Source organism: Chenopodium album, chromosome 1 (assembly GCF_948465745.1).
Source record: "Chenopodium album chromosome 1, dcCheAlbu1.1, whole genome shotgun sequence".
Lineage (NCBI taxonomy): Eukaryota > Viridiplantae > Streptophyta > Magnoliopsida > Caryophyllales > Amaranthaceae > Chenopodium > Chenopodium album.
Genome location: NC_137834.1, coordinates 38761558 through 38782931, shown reverse-complemented (window position 1 = coordinate 38782931; position 21374 = coordinate 38761558). Strand labels below are relative to the sequence as shown.

The window sequence follows — 21374 nt, the reverse complement described above, 5'->3', positions numbered from 1 at the left end:
TTAGAAATAAGCTTATAAACCACAATGCAACAAGCTATAGGTCTAAAATTCTTAACATGGGAAGCATTAGGGATTTTAGGAACAAGAGTGATAGTGGTGCAATTCCATTGCTTAGGCAAGGTCCCTTTAGTAAAGAAATCAATAACACTTGCATAAATATCATCTTTCACAATATGCCAAGCTCTCTTAAAGAAAAAGGAGTTAAAGCCATCAATACCAGGAGCTTTAGTGCTATCAATTCCCTTAAGGGCAGCATCAATTTCAGCATGAGAGACAGGCTGAATGAGATAGCTCTGAGCAACAGAGCTAAGTTGTTTACCTCTCCTCATAGTAACAAGATCAACAGCAGGAAGCCAAGGAGCCTTAGTCCCTAAAAGAGACTGATAGAAAGAAATAATCTCATGAGAAATAGCATCCGGATCCTTAAGCAAAACCTGGTTAGAGTCAAAGATGGAGTCAATTCTGTTCCTTGCTTGTCTATTCTTCATCACTGAGAAAAAATAATGGGAATTGCCATCTCCAAGCTTAATCCAGTTGATCCTAGACTTTTGTTTGAAGATGCTTTCTTGAATATCATTCCAGTGTTTGACAACCTTAATAGCATCAGATTCTTTTACATATAAATCCAAATCATCAGGATTCTGAGCCATTAAGTTCTGAATTCAAGCAAGCTCAACATTAGCTTGATCAATCTTCTCAGCAATATTGCCAAACTGCTTGCTATTAAGAGACTTGATACTAGACTTCACATAATTAAGCTTCTGCCAGACAGAACCACCAGAACACCAAGCTTGAGAAACAGTATCAAGGAAATCAAGATGATCAGCAATACATTTTAGAAACCTGAAAGGTCTACCTTTCCCAGCAGGAGCAGAACAAATATCCAAAAGGACTGGACTGTGATCAGATAAAGAAGGGGGAAGATAGACAGTTTCAACATGACCATGAGAGGCCAGCCAAGCTTGGTTAGCAAAGACTCTATCAATCCTAGAAAGAATTCTAGGACCAGTGTGAGCCTTATTTGACCAAGAGTAGAAGGCTCCTTTGCTCTTGACCTCAGTGAGGTCCAAATCATCAACCAAACTCTAGAAATCTCTATTCTTATAATTAGTAACATCAGTATCATGAAGCCTGTCTGAAGTATGAAGAACACAGTTAAAGTCACCAGCACAGAGCCATGGAGAATGCTGAATAGAGATGTTCCTAATCCCTTCCCACATAGGAAGCCTATCATGAATAGAATGAAGACCATAGATAACAGTGAGATGAATTTGAGTAGAAAGATCCTTAGAAAGGACACTACAATGTATAAACTGCTCATGAGTCTTTAAGACATTGACAGTTACTCTATCTACATTCCAACCAAGCCAAATCCTCCCTTTAGGAGAATGATCATAATTGCACACCCAAAGCCAAGAAGAGCCAAACTTCTTTTGGTAAGTGAAAACATATTTTGATTTGACTTTTGTTTCAAGAAGGCCAATAACATCAACTGAATGAGAATGAAGCAACCTCTTTACAGAGGCAACTTTGCCAGGGTCATTCAGGCCCCTGACATTCCAGATACAGTAAATCAAGACACCAAAGGGGGATTAACCTTACCCCCGCTTGGATTTATAGTGAAACCACCTGCACCATCCATTTTATTTGCAAATAAAGCAACAAAAGCATTAGAGGTAGAAGCAGGCTGATTAACTCTAGTTTGCTGACTTTTTGTCTTCCTTCCAACTATTCTCCACCCCTCATCTGAGTTTTGAGAAGTATGAACCTGTGGAGTGATAACATATTGCCCATGAACAGAAGCATTAACATCAACAACAGGAGCAGTAGGCTTAGCAACCGAAACTTGCTGCACTGATTTAGGAGCTGCATTCACTGACTGCTTGGGAGCTGCAGTCACTGATTGCTTAGGAGCTGCTGGAGCTTTGACAGAACAGTCATGGCCCACTTTATTGCACTAAGAGCAAAAGGGTGGAGTCCATTCATAGACTACCTTAAGTTCCAAAGTTTCCTTCGAGGGGCTTTCCACAAATACAGATTTAGGCAATGGCTTGTTAACATCAATTTCTATTAGAACTCTAGCAAAGGAAACTCTTAGTTGTCTTGTAGTACATTCATCAGAACAAATTGGTATACCAAGCAAGCTACCAATACGACTAAGAGCTTTAGGACCCCATCTATTTAAAGGTAAGTTTGGGAACTTAACCCATAATGGAACAGTTCTCAAAATCTCAGCACCAAAATCAAATTTAGGACTCCAAGGCTTAATGATTGCTGGCTTTTCCATGAACATATGCGGACCAGAGCAAAGAATATTATCCTTTTCACTAACTGAGCAACAATTAATGATAAAATACCCATCGTCATGCCAAAAAAATTCTGGTTTTTTCACATCATTCCATTGTTGAGCTATAAAACGAAGAACAGCAGCAATAGTAGGATAATGACCAACAACATAGAAAACTAAAGCATTAGACCATTTCTTATTACCTTCCATAAGTTCAGAATCCTACAGTTGAGCTACCTATTTCCCATTTTGAACCACCGGGGCAACAAAGAACAGGGGAGCTCCCTTAGTGATTTGGGTATTTTATACCCTGCCAAGTGGCCTAATCAGAGCATGACACGTGTCACTGGAAGGGGCACTTAGTTGGACCATCCAGATGGTGACACGTGTCGAGCAGATATTGCCCCCTGCGATTGGCGGCTTTCAAGGCCCAAATCCCAAGGGGCCCTTAAAAAACGGCGTGCCCTAATCCCTAGGTCACCAGATCCTAGGGAGGGCACACTTTCCAAAAGGACCCTATAAATATGGACATTCTTACATTTATGACAAGACAGAGAATATACACGCAATACGAGACAACACGTCACTTACCACAGAGTTGTCGTTTTCAAGGAACACACAGCACTTTACCTGAGCTTGGAATCCGAGCAGATAAACTTTACTTCCGCACGTTTTATTACCGAACGCTTACTAACTTAATCTTCGGAGGCGGACCACCGACCATCCGGCGGTCCGTTTGCTTTGCAGGTGCAGGCGTCCTTTGTTGAATCCAGTCTCAGTGTTGTAACTCTCCCAAGAGACAAAACCCCCAAAACATTTGGCGCCGTCTGTGGGGAGAGTACCTCTGAAATGGCTTCACAAGCACCTGTACCGAACCCAGAGGCCATTCGGCCTCTAGAAGACGTAGAGGTCCAAACAGATCATGACTCAGGTGACGACGCTGATGTCGAAACCTATATGGATCCAAATGGATCCCTCATCTCTAAACGCATCCGCAGTAAGGAGAGGCGGGAGCGCCACCATGACCAGGCAGGCCCAAGCAAAACTGCTGGTCAGCCAAAGAAGCCCTCGGGGCGGCCAGTTGATCCTTCCCAGGCGGCAGGATCGACTCCCGTCACTCGAGATGAACTAATGACACTCCTGAGCAGCCTCAGGGGTGAAATCAAACAACTCGCCTCGAAGAAGTTGCCTGCTCCTAGAAAGGAGCAGTCGGCCAAGAAGCCAGCCCAAGCTGGCAAACAGAAGTCGGTTAGGGACTGTCAGCCAACTCCTCATCCTGCCCCTAAGGAGAAGACCCGGCCCCAGTTTGACCTTCCTCGGCTCCGTTTCCCAGAAATGGGCACAAGAAAAGCCATCCGGCACATACAGCCGGATGGTAGCAAGAAAACGTTCTCTGACGCTCGGCAATACATTGAGGAGAAGAGAGCCCAGCTATCAGAGTCGGCTTCAACGTCGACTTATCATGATAGCTTTCGGAATACCTCTGTGAGGTGTTCCCAGTCTGTACATGAGACTCCAGCAAGCAGCCAACGGGTTCAGTCTGGTCCTCATATGATTCAGTCGGCCCAGTACATGGCACAACCATTGTACCAGGCACCAGTTTTACCTTACATGCAACCTGCCCTCTTTGGAGGACAGGCGGCATACGGCTATCAGCCGATGGACTGGCAGCTTAGGCTGCAAGACCTTGGAGATCAAACCTCTGCTTTCTCCAGGGAAATAACTGAAGTCGTACAGCTGGCTAAAGTTAAAAACGTTCTGGTTGGAACCTATGACGGGACCTCCAACCCAGAAGACCACCTGCTAGCATACACCCACCTTATGTATTTACAAGGGTTAGATGATGCCGCATGGTGTCGTTGCTTTCCAGCCACCCTGAAGGGCATAGCCCTGTAGTGGTTTGGCAATCTGCCAGCTGGTTGCATAAATAGCTTCAAGACGCTTGCGTTCTTGTTTGCTTCAAACTTCTCTATGCACATCCCTGTCAAAAAGACAAATCTTTACTTGGGCAATGTACAGCAGGGAGATAGAGAAGGCTTGCGTTCCTACATCAGGCGGTTTAATCTGGTTCGAATCCAGATTCATGGGCTGTCTGATGAGGTCGCTTTCAGAGACTTCTTTAAGGGTCTGAAGGACGGGTCTACTTTTAAGTACGAACTCGTCCGCAAACAAATCTTTACTCTGCAAGGAGCCTTGCGAGAGGCGGAAGCCTATATACAGGCGACCGAACTCTGCTCCTTCAACAAGCAGTCGGACCATAAGAAGTCCGACCGGCAGAAGGAGAGTCGGCCTGCTCAGCCGGCTCCTAAGCTAGAAGAGAGCAAAAAGAAAAAGCAAGTCTGGGCCATTGATAACTCTGATCAACCGGCCCAGAAGAAGAAAAAGGAGTGGAAACCGTACGTCCCAAGGTACGAATTCCACAAGGACTGCTGCTCTATCCTCTTGGAAATTAAGGATTGGCTGACTCTTGAAAAGCCGACTCCTATGAAAGGTTCCGCTGAAAATCGGAACAAAAACAAGCATTGCCATTTCCATGAGGATGTTGGCCATGACACGAACGACTGCTTTAGTCTTAAGCGGGAGCTCGACCGTCTGGCCGACAAAGGACAGCTGAAGTCCTATGTGAAGTCCAAAGTGACTTCAAAGGCAAATCCGGGGCAGTCCAAGAAAAAGACTCCCCAGCCTGCTGTGAGTGCCGAAACTGATGAAGATCCGGTATACACCATAGCAGGCGGATTTGCCGGTAGTGGCCCGACCATTCGGGGCACCAAGGACCATCTGAGAAAGATGGTCAATTCTGTTGAGGAAGGGGATGCGGCAGGCACATCCACCTTCCCTAAAGTTGTCATCATCGAGCAGGACAGAGGCAAAGTCTGTCGGCCGCATGATGACCCTGTTGTCATTGAGTACAAGGTCGGCAACCAGTTGGTTGGCCGAATTCTGATTGACACAGGAAGCTCCTCTGACCTCATCAGCCTCAAATGCTTATCCAATCTCAAGTACAAACCAGATAGCATGATGGAGGTCTCCCACACCCATGTTGGGTTTGGGGGAGGACTTGTGCACCCAGTCGGACGAATTGACTTACCTGTCCGCCTGGGAAGCAGGGGAGACGGTCGGCACATGACCATCTGTTTCCTAGTGGTTGAAGAGCTCACAGCTTACAACCTCATCTTTGGCCGTCCCACTCTTAACGAGTGTAAGGCCGTCATCATCCCTGCTCTCATGCTACTCAAGTATGAGAAGGATGATGGAACAGTCGGCTCCCTTAATGGGGACCAAAAGACGGCTCGAGAGTGTTACCTCTCGGACGTCAAGCCCGCGGCCGTAGCATCCGGTCGGGGCAAGCAAACAATCAACCTCGACGATGTCGAGGAAGAACAGTCAGCCCCACCAGCCGGAAATAAAAGAAAGACTGATCAGCTGGTGGTGGTCAAAAAAGAAAAACAATAGCAATCACTGACCGGGGAGCGGTCGGATGACCTCCGTCCCCATCCTACTGGTGAACACATTGATATCCCTCTGGACGACAGCCGTCCAGAACGGATTGTTAAGGTGGGGACGGTTGCATTTGCAAAGCTAGGTGAAAGCCTTCACCAACTGCTGAGGGAATTCAAAGACATCTTTGCCTTTGAAGTGGAGGAGATGCCAGGCATCAGCCCGGATCTTGCCGTCCACAAACTCGCCGTGGATCCTAAAAAGAAGCCCATCCGGCAAAAGAAAAGAAACCACGGCGAAGAAAGAAGTCAGGCGGCAGCTGCCGAAGTAAAAAAGCTGTTAGATGCCAAGTTCATTCGGCCGTGCAATTTCCCTAAGTGGGTAGCTAACGTTGTGTTAGTAAAAAAGCCGAATGGAACTTGGCGGATGTGTGTTGACTACACAGACCTCAACAAGGCATGTCCAAAGGATAGTTATCCATTGCCTAAGATCGACAGTTTGGTCGACTCAACAGCCGGACATGCCTTGATGAGTTTTATGGACGCCTATTCAGGTTTCCATCAGATCCCCCTGTGGAAAAAAGATCAAGAAAAGACGGCATTCGTCACTGATCAGGGGTTGTTCTGTTATACGGTGATGCCGTTTGGTTTGAAGAATGCGCCTGCTACTTTACAACGAATGATTAACACGGTCTTCATTAATCAAATCGGAAGGAATGTAGAGGCGTACATTGATGACATGATTGTCAAATCCAAACAACAGGTGGATCATCTTGCTGATCTCCGAGAAACATTCGCCACACTCAGGCGGCATAAGGTCATGCTAAACCCAAAAAAGTGTGTCTTTGGTGTTGAGTCTGGGAAGTTTCTCAGATTTTTTGACCAAAAGGGAATAGAGGCCAACCCTGAGAAAACACAGGCGGTAATCGACATGCAGACGCCCCGTACTGTAAAGGAAGTGCAAAAAATAACAGGTTGTCTGGCGGCCTTGGGGAGATTCCTCAGTCGGTCAGGCGACAAGTGCCTCTACTTCTTCCAGGAAATCAAAAAGAAGACCAACTTTGAATGGGGGGATGATGCAGAGGCGGCCTTTCAAAAGCTGAAAACTCATCTGCACTCTTTGCCGAGGCTTGTCAGCCCTTTGCCCAAAGAGAAGCTCTTCATGTAATTAGTCGTCTCTGATCATGCCCTCAGTGCCGTTCTCTTAGCTGAAAGAGACGGCATCCAGCTCCCGGTGTATTTCATTAGCCATGTTCTGAGAAATGCGGAGCTTCAGTACCCCATGGTTGAGAAATTCGGCCTTGCCCTTTACATGGCCATCAAGAAGCTTAAACCCTACTTCTTGGCGCATGCGGTAGAAGTCTATACTGACCAACCGATCAAACGACCACTCATAACCTTGGAGTCTTATGGACGAATGCTCAAATGGGCGATTGAAATGCAAGGATTGGAAATCACTTACGAACCAAGGAAAGAAATAAAGGGGCAAGCATTCGCCGACTTTATTGTGGAAATGACAAAGTCGGTTGCTCCGGATGATACTAGTCAGGTTTGGAAAGTGTATGTGGACGGGAGCTCCACTGCGAACGGCTGTGGTGCAGGAATTATCTGTCAGTCTCCTGAAGGAGACAAATACGAGTATGCACTACGGTTCAAGTTCCAGGTCTCTAACAATGAGGCCGAGTATGAAGCCCTGCTTGCTGGCATTCAGTACTGTAAGGCAGCAGGGGCAAAGAAAATTGACGCTTGCTCGGATTCACAACTGGTCGTACTCCAAGTCAATGGGACGTACGAGGCCACTCATCCGGCCATGATTAAATACTTGCAGGCGGTCAAGGATGAAGTTGGGACACTTGAAGAATTCAATCTAACTCAAGTGCCCAGGTCTTCAAATAATCAGGCGGATGCTCTGTCCAAGCTGGCATAATCCGCCTCCTGTGAAACGCCTCGGTCAGTTTTCTAGGAGGTCATGGAAAGAAGAAGTATATCTGAGGAAGACCCCATTGGAATTCTTGACCGAAGCTCAACCTGGATGGACAGCATCCGGGCCTATCTTGCAGACGGCACGCTCCCTGACTCACCACAGGAGGCGGCTGTTCTGAAAAAACGAGCGGCTAACTTCGAGTTGCGACAAGGAGAACTCTTCAGGGCTGGTTTTCTGAAACCCCTATTGAAGTGTGTAACCCCTGAGAAGGGTAAGGAAGTCCTCGAAGAGTTGCATTCAGGATTCTGCGCCTCCCATATAGGCGGCAGATCCCTCGCTGTCAAGGCCAGGCGGCTTTACTTCTGGCCAACTCTAGAGTCGGATGCAATGGAAATGGTTAAAAAATGTGACAAGTGCCAAAAATTTGGCAAGCTCATCCATCGTCCGGCCACAGACCTGACGGCCATCCACAGCCTAATACCTTTTTCCAAATGGGGCATGGACATTCTGGGGCCATATACAGCTGCACCAGGCGGCAAGCGCTATATACTGGTGGCTGTGGATTACTTTACCAAGTGGGTAGAGGCGGAGGCAGTCAAAAACATCAAGACAAAAGATGTCATTTCCTTCATCTGGAGGAACATTATCACTCGCTTTGGGGTGCCCATGTCTATGGTTTTTGACAATGGTCCTCAATTTGAGACGCCTCAACTCAAGACTTGGCTAGGAGAGCAAGGGGTCTCAAGCTTCTTTGCATCAGTCGGCCGACCACAAGCAAACGGCCAGGTCGAAGCCTTCAACAAGTACGGGCTGGTGATCTCTGGGCGGATGAATTACCACACGTCCTCTGGTCCATCAGAACGACTGCTAAAGGGGCAACTGGAGAAACCCCGTTTCTCATGGTGTATGGAGCAGAAGCTGTTCTGCCCATTGAGCACTATGAGCCGAATCTTCGAATCATGCTGTCTGATGAAGAGGCGAACTGGGAGGCCATGCGCCTAGCATTGGACTCACTTCGAGAGCGCAGGGGAAATGGTGCCTTGCGTCATGAGATATACCGTCTGAGAATGACTCGGGCTTACAACAAAAGAGTACACAAGCGTCCTCTCAAAGTGGGGGACTTTGTGCTACGGAAAATGGAGGCAGTCGGTAGGGCGAATGAACAGGGAAAGCTAACCCCAAATTGGGAAGGCCCCTACCGAATCTATGAGGAAGTAAGAGACGACACCTACCACCTGGAAGACCCAGACGGCAGGCAGCTGCCTAGAACTTGGAATGTAGATAACTTGAAAAAGTACTACTTCTAAGTACGAATGTAAAGACTTCAATCTTGTTATCTCAAGTTTTGTTAATGAGAATATGCCTTCATTTCCTAACTTGTCTTTTTATTTAAGTTTCTTAGTGTCGCCTGTACAAAGTAAAGACGACCAATGCGTTTGGAAAGCGTCTGTCCCAACAGCAGACGCCCCAACCCTTCTGAAGGAGCCGATTGCTTTAGAACAGTCGTTCCTGCGAAATTCATTAAGTTAATATCGACACTTAACAAATATTTACTCAACCATTTAAGAGGCCTAAGGCCAGATAAAATAATGATGAGGCCCATGGCCGGATATTAATAAACAAAAGAGACCGAATGGTCATAGTCTGCTCCAACATGAGTATGACCGTCTGCTCCAACATGAGTCAGATAACCAGCGACGTCCATTCGGGCGAATTCGTCGAGGAGAAGCATCTCCCATTTGGGTGGCACATTGCTCTACAAATATAACAAGCGGCCCTACCGAATGCTAAGGCAGCATTTGCAGTCATTTGTTTTAATCGAAAGTGAAATCTAAAAGGCCTAAATTTTCTAACTGTTCTAGCACAGCTCGAAAATGGTCACTGTTTCATAAGTAGAGGCTAAAGAGGCATTAAGCCGGATGCGCCTGTTTTTGCCCAGGGGCAAAGCAGGTGGAACATTCTTGTTAATATACAAGTTAACTACTTAAGCACCTAATGAGGCTTTTGACCGGATGACGCCTGTTCTTTGCTTTTGGGGCAAGACAGGCGGACAATTCTTTTTAAAGACCATTTGCTAAGTTATAAACTTATCTTATCTCAAAGAGGCCTATGGCCGGATGCGCCTGTTTTTAGCTCACGGGGCAAAACAGGCGGAAGATTTCCCCTAGCAAAATTTGCTAAGTTGGAAATTTGAGTTTTGTTTGAGCCAATGGCCGAATGAAAACTTTAAGTTGCCAATTCTGAATGGACGTCTGCCGAGTGGTTTGGGGCAATCACCATAGTGATTGATTGACTTAGAAACCATGAATACTCTTCTAAGTATCAATAATTTCTAAGTCAATCAATCCAATAAACCAAAACCACTCGACATCCGCCCAAGGGCAAGAACATTCGCATGGTATACAGGTTATAATACTTAGCCAAAAACATGCAATGAAAAATTACAAAAATTAAAAAATGCAAGACAACAATATGAATAACTTCAGCCAAATGGCCGAATGATTTAAATTAAAAAGACCAATTGCCATCAGACGACTGGTTAAGATTGTTTTCTGGCAAAGCCAGATAAATTGTCAAAGTACCCGACCCCTCAGTCGGTAAAGAAACATCAATACTCGGCACGCAGGCCGGAAAAGCAAGTACATGGCCATTCGGCCGCAGAAAAAATAAAAAGCTTAAGTGATCAGGGGAGAGCCTCTTCATTGGCAGCCGGCCTGTTGCCCTTCGGCTGCTCTTCATCATTTTTCTCTCGCTCCTCCACCTGATCTTCCTCCTCTCCACCAGAGGACGACTCCCCAGAAGAGTCAGACCCGGAGCTTTCCTCGGCCTCAGCAGCAGCCCTAGCTTCATTCTCATCCTCGTCAAGAAGGCGAGCGTCGAATGCTTTGCTGGCTTCATCAAACTTGGATTTCCAAGTCTGATATTCTGAGTCCGGCTGCACAGCCGCCCAAGTGTCCCGCATGATGGCATCATAGTCGCTCATCATTTGCTTAACAAGAGCTTTTCTCTCTTGTTCAGCTACGGACTCAAACTTGGTCTTCAGCTGATGCTCCTGGTTGGAGAGGCGCTGCTCCAGGCGGCCCACCCTCTGCTTGGCTCTCTCGGCCTCTTCCTTGGCATCCTGAAGAGGCTTGAGCTTCTCCTTAAGACTTGTGATTTCTTTCTTAAGGGAAGTGATGTGCAGGCGGGCCGAGTCCAGATCCTTCTTCACCTGCATATTGGCTTCCGCCTGCGAATACATCATATCAAGCGTCAGAAGCTCATTTTGAGCAATATCAAATTGAGATCGATCCAAGGCGGACTCGGCCCGAGCTTTAGCGGCTGTTACCTCTTTGGACTTGTCCTTGAGGGGTTGCCTGAGCCCTTGGACGCGCAGCATGGCCTGCAAAAAGAGCCGAATGGTTAAAACCAGGCGGATAAAGACTTGAGCAAACAAAAAAAAAAGAAGAGAATTGCTTAAGTTAAGACTCATACCTCGCAGAGGTTCCCCAAGATGCCATCCAAGTCCAGAGTGCCGACCCCTCTGACAGACGCTTTGTCGTCAGGATCAACCGCCCTCAGCATGGACTTGGCCATCTGGATTACAGTCGGCCTCTGCACAGGGACTGAGAAGGAAAGAGAGTTAGGAAAATAACACAAATTTATCTGAATGGAAGAACAAAAAAGGCGAACGGTTTTACCATCGTCCTGTGGTTCCTCCTCTTTCCCCAAACTCCTCCTCTCTCCTGCTGAGCCCACAGCAGTGGTGGGTATCTTGAAGCCACCCTTCGATGTCCTCTGGACATCCGGTTTGCTGATCCCCCTATCAGCTTCAAGAGAAGAGGCGTCTAGGCCTCTCTTGGGCTTCTGAGCAATGTGCTTCCGGCCGCCCTTTCCGGATGCGCTCACATCACCCGCCCTTGTCTTTTGGATTTTAGGGTCGGATGGTTTTGAGGGAGATTTGGTAGGGGCACCCTACATGAACAAGATAAAACAAGTCAGGAATCATTAGGAAAAATTTAGCATTAGTCAGAAATGGCAAGTATAACAGGTTCTCACCTTGGGGGTGCCGCCAGTTTTCTGCTCATCCACCTTGATATGGGTGGTTGCCTCTGCCCTGTTTAGGACATTTGATCTGTATCGAGCAGCAGATACAGCCGGCTTCCTTGAGGCCGAGAGCTTCTCCATTGCCTTGTCTGCAAAAATGAACAAGTGTTAGCACCATCAAACAAGTATTGAAAAGCAAAATGAAATTGCATATTAAACAAACGGCCGACTACCTCTCGGCATTTCAGAGCTTAGCCCACAGGCGGCTAAGAACGTTCCCTCCTCAAACCATTTGTACAAAGGGAGATAGCATTGAGGGGTGACCTCCTTGTCCCCCTCATCATTCGTCCTCACGGACACGGTAAACAACCCTTTGTCCATGATCTCCTCCTTTGCCCGCCTAGGAAGAGGCGGCAATGCACTCCTGCCTGCTAGGAGAGGTGGATTCTTATTCCACCTGTTATACTTTTGGTTCAGGCGGCTGTCGGCAGACTTGACTATGTAAAACTTAGTCCTCCAGTCTTTCCACTTGTTCTCTTTGCCAACAGCCATCATGTACCCCTTGCAAGTGGTCAAGGTGTACCAGCCCTCACAACCCCTAGCAGGCGCCCTACTCAGATAGTGCATGTGGGCGAACGCTTCAAAGCTCGCCTCCACCTGCAGCATCTCACAGGCGGCAACGTACCCCAGAATATTAATCCAGGAGTTGGGTACAAGTTGCCAGATACCGAGTTGGTATCCATCCAAGATCCTCTCCACGGCCGGATGGAGAGGGAAGCGGAGGCCAGCTTGGAAGGCCGCTTCATAGCAGCCGAATGCTCTGTCCTCATAGCTGGCCAGGCTCGACCAGGTAATGGTGTCGTCCTCATAGCCCAGAACGACCTTGCGCCCAAAATTGGCAAGGCCGGATTCCATGGAGTTCCGCCTGCTGTGCGAAACATGATGATAGTAAGGGGCTCTCTCCAAGCTCCTGGAAGCGCTCGGCTCGGCCCAGCTTTCCCCCTTATCCACTGCCAGGGACTCCCTGGCAGAATCTATTTTTGTTCTTGCCTCCTCTGAGGTTATGGAGGCGTTCTCTGAAGAAGATGACGAGGCCGACTCGTCATCAGAGCTCTCATCAGAACTAGGGGACCGCCGATTGGTGCCAGCGGGGTCCTCCCCTAGACTCTCTTCCGACGCCTGTCCAGAAGGCCCGGGTTGATATTGTTCATCCGCCTCCTCCAGGATTCCATCACTGGGAGTTCCACTAGATGTGGGCGAATGGTAATAGGAGGGGGGGTTGGAGGAAGATAAGAAGGGCTGTTAGGATGCTCCGACACCTCACTTCGAGGTACTCTTATTGAGCCGTCTGAATATACAGTCGACCCATCCGAATGGTAGAAAGTTCCATCGGAGCTATATTATCTTGTTGTTCTTTTAGTTCTGGCCATAATGTCCTGCACAGACACGGAAACGGTCGGATTCGGAGAAGTTCGCAAAGCAAGGTCTTTGGCCAAGCATTCGGCATTGCTAGTTCTAGATTCAGCCGTCCCCGGTGACCGGCTGATCACTATCCTATGCCGTGCCGCATGCGATTGAGAAACCATTTTTTCGAAAAAAAAAGAAGAGAGAAAATGAAAAGTAAAATGAAGAAAAAAAAGGCGTTACCTTTAGAAGAAGGGTAAAAGGCGCTTGGTTGGCTGAAGACCGGTCGGACAGTTGGCCGAGTGTCGTATGCTTGAAAAGTTAAAACACTTAGGGAATTTTGAGATTCTTTAAGTCAAAAAGTCCAAGATTTTCCAAAGATTCGCAAAGGTGTGAATCTAAAGTGGGGGTCAAACCTTACTATTTATAGGGAGGTAAAACCCTAAAAATTTTCCCTCCAACAGTAACTTATTGAATCCGACCACTTGGATACTGACACCTATCACAGGTGCCACGTGCAATACACGTGACCCCTGTGAGGGGCAAATGATTTGGGTATTTTATACCCTGCCAAGTGGCCTAATCAGAGCATGACACGTGTCACTGGAAAGGGCACTTAGTTGGACCATCCAGATGGTGACACGTGTCGAGCAGATATTGCCCCCTGCGATTGGCGGCTTTCAAGGCCCAAATCCCAAGGGGCCCTTAAAAAACGGCGTGCCCTAATCCCTAGGTCACCTGATCCTAGGGAGGGCACACTTTCCAAAAGGACCCTATAAATAGGGACATTCTTACATTTATGACAAGACAGAGAATATACACGCAATACGAGACAACACATCACTTACCACAGAGTTGTCGTTTTCAAGGAACACACAGCACTTTACCTGAGCTTGGAATCCGAGCAGATAAACTTTACTTCCGCACGTTTTATTACCGAACGCTTACTAACTTAATCTTTGGAGGCGGACCACCGACCATCCGGCGGTCCGTTTGCTTTGCAGGTGCAGGCGTCCTTTGTTGAATCCAGTCTTAGTGTTGTAACTCTCCCAAGGGACAAAAACCCCCAAAACACTTAGCAGTCAACTTCCCAGAGAATGAGCTAGGTCGATCTTCACCATCCTTGTGCAAGTTCTGTTCCGGGGGAGGTATAGAGTGAGAATCGGGAACAGTTGGTTCAGATCGATGAGCAGCAGCTCCAGCATCCAATGGAACAGTAAACCCAGAAACCCTAGGTACTGTTTTATTGGAACTCGAAGATGCTGGTCTAGAAATGGCTTCAACAAATAGTGCAATAGTTTCATCATCACTCCGGGGAATAGAACCACAAGATGGATTGACCAGTGCCGGCGCCGGAGTGACAAGCTCATCCACCTCCTGAATCGGGCTTGGAACAAAAGTAGAACCTGAGTTTCGCAAATTCTGCAAAATTGTATCTAAAACTGGATCAGTAGAATTCCTATGTTGTACTAATTGAGGTGAAGAATTGTTTTGCTTCTTCTTCTTAGCCATTGGAGATCAAGATTGATGAAGAAACAGATCAAAATCGAAGAACCATGGAGAAGAGAGAGAAGAGAGAAAGTCAACGAAATTCAAACCTCAGCACACCCTTGTGTGAATTAATAATATTGACATGTTATGAGAAGGAAATAGTTTATTTGATACGAAATGTAGGAAATGGGCAAAGTAGAAGTCATATAGGCCATATTTGGGCCATTTTGAGTAAAATGCGTCTTAAACCTTAATTAAATGTTGTTTTAATTCAATTTTAAGCCTTAGACTCATAACACTAGGTAACATTGACATGTTACGAGAAAGAAATAGATCATTTGATAAGAAAGGTTGAAAATGGGCTTAATAGAAGTCATATAGGCCATTTTTTGTTAATATGCTCTTTTGATGTGATTTCTAACCTTATACATTTAAAACTAGATAATATTGACATGTAATGAGAAAGAAATAGTTCATTTCATAAGAAATGTAGGAAATGGGCAAAGTAGAAGTCATATAGGCCATATTTGGGCCATTTTAAGATAAATGTGTCTTAAAATTTAATAAAATGCTCTTTTGATGTGATTTCAAGCCTTAGACATATAAAACTAGGTAACATTGAAATGTTATGACAAAGAAATATTTCATTTGATAAAAAAAAAAGTAGAAAATGGGCTATATAGAAGTCATATTGGCCATATTTGGGCGAATTTTTGTTAATATGATCTTTTGTTGTGATTTCTAACCTTATAAACCTAAAACTAGATAATATTGTTATGTTATAAGAAAAAAATGTTCATTTGATAAGAAATGTAGGAAATGGGCAAAGTAAAATCATATAGGCCATATTTGGGCCATTTTGAGTAAAATGCATCTTAAACCTTAATAAAATGTTCTTTTTATTTAATTTTAAGCCTTAGACAAATAAAACTAGGTAACATTGACATGCTATGAGAAAGAAATAGTTCATTTCATAAGAAATGTAGGAAATGGGCTAAATAGAAGTTATATAGGCCATATATGAGCTATTTTGAGTGAAATGCGTCTTAAAACTTAATAAAATGAGCTATTGATGTGATTTCAATATTTGGACACCAAATATTAGCCAACATTGACATGTTATCATAAAGAAATAGTTCATTTGATAAGAAATGTAGGAAATGGGCAAAGTAGAAATCATGTAGGCCAAATTTGGGTCATTTTGAGTAAAAAGCGTCTTAAATCTTAATTAAATGTTCTTTTGATTCACTTTTAAGCATTAGACATATAACACTAGGTAACATTGACAAGTAATGAGAAAGAAATAGTTCATTTGATAAGAAAGGTAGAAAATGGGCTAAATAGAAGTCATGTAGGCCATATCTGGGCCGTTTTTTGTTAATATGCTCTTCTGATATGATTTCTAACCTTATACACTTAAAATTAGATAATATTGACATGTTATGAGAAGGAAATAGTTCAATTGATAAGAAATGTAGGAAATGGGCAAAGTAGAAGTCATATAGGCCATATTTGGGCCATTTTGAGTAAAAAGCGTCTTAAACCTTAATTAAATGTTCTTTTGATTCAATTTTAAGCCTTAGACACATAACACTAGGTAACATAGACATGTTACGAGAAAGAAATTGATCATTTGATAAGTAAGGTAGAAAATGGGCTAAATAGAAGTCATATAAGCCATATTTTGGCCATTTTTTGTTAATATGCTCTTTTGATATGATTTCAAACCTTATACACTTAAAACTAGATAATATTGACATGTAATGAGAAAGAAATAGTTCATTTCATAAGAAATGAAGGAAATGGGCAAAGTAGAAGTGATATAGGCCAAATTTGGGTCATTTTGAGATAAATGCGTCTTAAAACTTAATATAATGCTCTTTTAATGTGATATCAAGCCTTAGACTCATAAAACTAGGTAACATTGAAATGTTATGAGATAGAAACAGTTCATTTGATAAAAAAAAAGTAGAAAATGGGTTAAATAGAAGTCATATAGGCCATATTTTGGCCAATTTTTGTTAATATGCTCTTTTGATGTGACTTCTAACCTTATAATCCTAAAACTAGACAATATTGTTATGTTATGAGAAAAAAAATGTTCATTTGATAAGAAATGTAGGAAATGGGAAAAGTAAAATCATATAGGCCATATTTGGGCCATTTTGAGTAAAATGCGTCTTAAACCTTAATAAAATGTTCTTTTGTTTCAATTTTAAGCCTTAGACACATAAAACTAGGTAACATTGACAGGTTATGAGAAAGAAATAGTTCATTTCATATGAAATGTAGGAAATGGGCTAAATAGAGGTGATATAGGCCATATTTGGGCCATTTTGAGTGAAATGTGTCTTAAAACTTAATAAAATGATCTATTGATGTGATTTCAATCTTTAGACACCTAATATTATCCAACATTGACATGTTATATGAAATAAATAGTTCATTTGATAAGAAATGTAGAAAATTGGCAAATTGGAAGTCATATATATAGGTCATTTTTTATAATATTCATATTGTTTAGCCTATTTAATTAATTCTAACATAATTTTTATGTATTTTAAGTTTTGCAAGTTACAAAAGGATTGTGTAATGATAATCAAGAAACTTAATGAAGTTTGTGACATTTTGGCGTCATTTATCACCTTTAACATGTAAATTTCATTTTTCTTGTAAATTTATGTTAAGTTTTTAACTATATTATTATTCATTAATTACTTACTATCCTTTGTATATATATATAACACTTTTTTTTTTATTATATTGCATTTGGGAATATTTATATCGATATATGAATTATTGTTTTTAATATTATTTGTATCTTATTATATTATTTAATAATATTATTATTGGTAATTATAATAATAATATTATTAATTATTTTTGTTAATATTATTGCTAGAATTACAGGCTAGAAAACAGTTATTATTTCTGAAATTACAGGATTTTTTTTTTAATATTATTGCAAGAAAACATGAAAAAAAAAATTAGACTGAAATGGCACCGGTTAACTGGTGCCAAAAGTGGCTGCCACCAAAAATTCTTGCGCGGGGTTTTTTTTTTGCACCGGTTAACCGATGGCCAAAATAAAAAAAAAGGCACCGGTTAACCGGTGCCAAAACAAGTTTATACCACCGGTTTTGAATTGGTGGCAAAGTTGGGAGGTATTGGCACCCCCCACATTGTGACCGGTTCAAAACGGTGCCTTAAGCCGAGTTTGAACCGGTGCTAATTATCTTTATTCTACTTGTGTAGGTATCACATTGCATATATTGTTTGGTAATGAAATTGTGAAAAAGGAAGAGCTAGTAGAGGCCATAACTAGGGCTAGAATAGCGATTCCTCCCTAAAAGAACGTTATTTTAGTACTCTCGTTCCCAAACTCATTTCTGGTTAAGACAAATTTGGGCATGGGTAAACTTACGATTCGTGCTAATTATCCCTTGAACTCTACTTGGGAGAAAGGCATGAACGAGGTTTATGAGTTTTCCTAAAACTCATTGGTGACTCTGACAGGGTAAAGTCGTATCCCCTAATCAAAAGTAAATACCTAAGTCCTCTAACTAAAGTAGATAGGGAAGTAGAGTCGAACTCCACAAGGAAACAAGTCTTTTTACTCCTCATTATTTATTATAATCTAAATTATCTAAGTAACAAATATTTTTTGTAATAAATTCTATACTACGAAGAATAAGTTTAGGGAGAAAGAAACAATAATAAGAAGGCCTAGGGTCACAGGTTCACCAATAATTAATATTCCGGAATAAAACATAATAGTTAATAATTAATATTGCACAAATAACATGATTAACAGGCTCTCGCAATTTATTAATCAACATAGATCTAACAGGCTCTCGCAATTTACTAGATCTAAGTTCCTATTAAAAATAGCCTTTAATATTAAATTAACATCTGCTCGATTCATCAATTCAATATTGCTAAACATTCACAATCAAATTACATCTGTTCGATTCATAATCTAATTGCAAAGAATTAAAACAATTCAATAAGAAATTATCATGCAATACCAATAATCAATAATAACAAATTATCCCTTCATATTAATTATGGATCCCCATAAACCCTAGAATTAAACTACTCACGCATCATCATAACTAAACTAATCAAATAAATAAATAAAAGCATAATCAAAGAAGTAAGTAAAATAGCTGAAATTAAAAGGGAAGAAATTGTTACCAAAAGAAATCTTGATTAATGGAAATAATTAAGAACAAAAGTTGAGAGAGAAAATATTCTAAGTAGAGAGAGAAAGTCTAAGAAAGAAGGTAATAAAAAATTACGTACAAATCTCGTACTTAAACGTTCCCTAAAACAAAAATTAAAACTAACTAATCAGGTCTTGAGAAAACACGCGCCCGATCGGGCAAAGGGCCGCCCGATCGGGCCCGCCTTTTCCCTTGCGCTCCTTCTCAGCAGCGTCGCCCGATCGTGCTAGACGCTCGCACGATCAGGCGCGCTATAGGCCACGCACCAGCACCAAGCATGTCGCGCCTGTTGGGGTTTGGTGAGTCCGACTCACCGCGGAAACAACCCCGACCCAAGGAACCACTCGTAATTAATAAAACCATAAAGCATAAATAAACACAAGAAAAGGAAGAACGAATCATACCCTTGAAGCGAGCTTCGCCCTCTCAAAACGGGCTCTTACTTGAAAGCCTTGAGCACCGCAAATGCCGTGGCTCCAACGGTATCCACCCACAAAGGACGAACACGACTTTTTAGGTCCGCTACCTTGGAGTTAGCAAGGTCCGACCAAAACCCAAGTGTTAATGGAGTTTAAGAGTTTTTCCAAAATATGGAATGCTCTTTCTAACTCCCACTCAAGCTCTTTACACCAAATCCCAAGGTTGGTATTTATAGAGGAAAGTATGAGTGGGTATTTCTATCCCTTCAATGTGGGATTCATGAAATTCCACAAATTAATTTAAAGCTAAATTAAATTAAATATATAAGCAAGTAATAAATCAACAAGTGTCCTAGTCATATGTAAAGAGGAGTATGGACCACTTGCAGAGGAGGAGACCATACTTGCTCCCCACTCCTTCCTCTCCTTGTGACACTTGTCCACACCAAAAAGCAAGCATACTTTCTAGCTTCCCCTTTCTACCCGACCTAGGCCCACGGCCCAGCTAGCCTCGCACCGTGCGGGCTGCTAGCTGCTGCCAGCTCGGCCCAGCACGCCCACGCACATCAATGCGGGCTGCTGATGCCGAGGGCGCTGCAAGCTAGCCACCCACATGTGCGGGCTGCTAGCAGCAGCGCACCCCAGCACGCCACGCACTGCTTGCGGGCTGCTGGCCGTGCTGTGCTAGCATGCCTTGCACATGGTGTGGGCTGCTAGCCACGCCTTGCTAGCATGTCTCGCACATGGTGCGGGCTTCTAGCTCGGCTAATCCCCTAGCACTCGGGATTCCGATGCTAGGGATATTTTGGTCATTGTTGATTTATTACTAATTTGTCGTCTCGTCTTTTTATTATTTTGACTCGACTTCCGACGCTCTAAGCTCGAATTTCCGACGTCTAAATATTTAACACTCAGGCGACGAATTAATTTCTTCCGAATTAATTCGTCGAGTCGGTTCGTATATTTTGCTTGGGTGTGACCCGAAGGGTTCAGTCAAGATTAAGCTGTAATATTAATTATATTAATATTACTGATCGGAAGCGGCCTCCACACAGGCATTCCGATCAATTGACCTTACTGAATATATTAGCTTTCTAATAATTCTGAACCCGCCATCAGAATAATACACTTGTTCGAAGCACACCATTCCTTTCAATCTCCCACTTGTCCTTCCGGACAAGTGTGCATATAGTGTATAGCCCCTTTCCCATGTCTCTTCATGTCTCTTCATGAACTACAGAGTAAGATTACTCGTCATCTTTGTTACGTCCAGATTTGTTTCTCGAAATCCGAGTTTGACTGTCAATAAGCAGATGATTTCTAAAATCCATCTGAGCATGACCATGCATTTTCACTGTCTCGCTCTTCGAGAGCCCTTGTAAACAACAAGACATATTCCCTATTGTTAGTAGGGGGACATTTCCAATCTTGTAATGTAGCTTCTCTTACTAAGAGGACCTAGCCGCCCGATATCTGTTGTTATAATCCCTAGTTACGGCAGACGTTTGGCGGATACCAAAGCGGACTAGTACTCAAACAAGAGACCTCCCACTACTCATGGTCAAGGAAAAGAGTTCCGATAGTAATAATGAGAAAAATACTTATGATGATTTTTAAATCTCTTAAAGTATTCTCATAGGTCGATCCAGTATGGTTCTAAACCAATACCTGTGCAAATGATTTATATCCTCATAGCACCAGAAACGGTGCTATAAATCATACTACACACTAATCTCTAATGGTCATTAATCGTCCACAAAAAATATGACCTTGATTAGGGATAATTTTTTATTAAAATATTCAATGTTCCCTTAATAGGTGTTTCTTTATCCAAACCATTGACTTGATACCCTATTTTGAATATGTATTAAAATCGAATGGACTCATTATTTAATTCTAAACCACAATTAAATAGTTTTGTGGAATATTTAGAAATATTTTATTCCACTATGAAACTTCACAATGTTTCATCTTATGATAAATGGTTTTTCCCAAATGTTTTAAGAGTAGTACTCTTCATAAAACATTCATAGAATTGACACTCAAATTTGATATGCTTGATTTCTTTCATGCAATTATGAATGTTGCCGTTCACTTATTGCATAGGTTTAGTTATAATTACTTTGCAAACCTTAGCATCTTCATTATCCACGATTTCCA

The 21374-nt window shown here is 43.1% G+C and overlaps 1 protein-coding gene across 1 annotated transcript; it reads right to left on the bottom strand.

The window, feature by feature from the left end:
* Positions 1-662: 662 nt before the first annotated feature.
* On the bottom strand, positions 663-14590 carry LOC145631490 (uncharacterized). Its single transcript, XM_081683587.1, has 5 exons — positions 14143-14590; positions 2036-2490; positions 1740-1957; positions 1152-1551; positions 663-1085 (listed from the first exon to the last, which is right to left on the bottom strand). The coding sequence occupies exons 1-5, from the start codon at positions 14588-14590 to the stop codon at positions 663-665; spliced, it is 1944 nt and encodes a 647-aa protein (XP_081539713.1).
* Positions 14591-21374: the final 6784 nt, after the last annotated feature.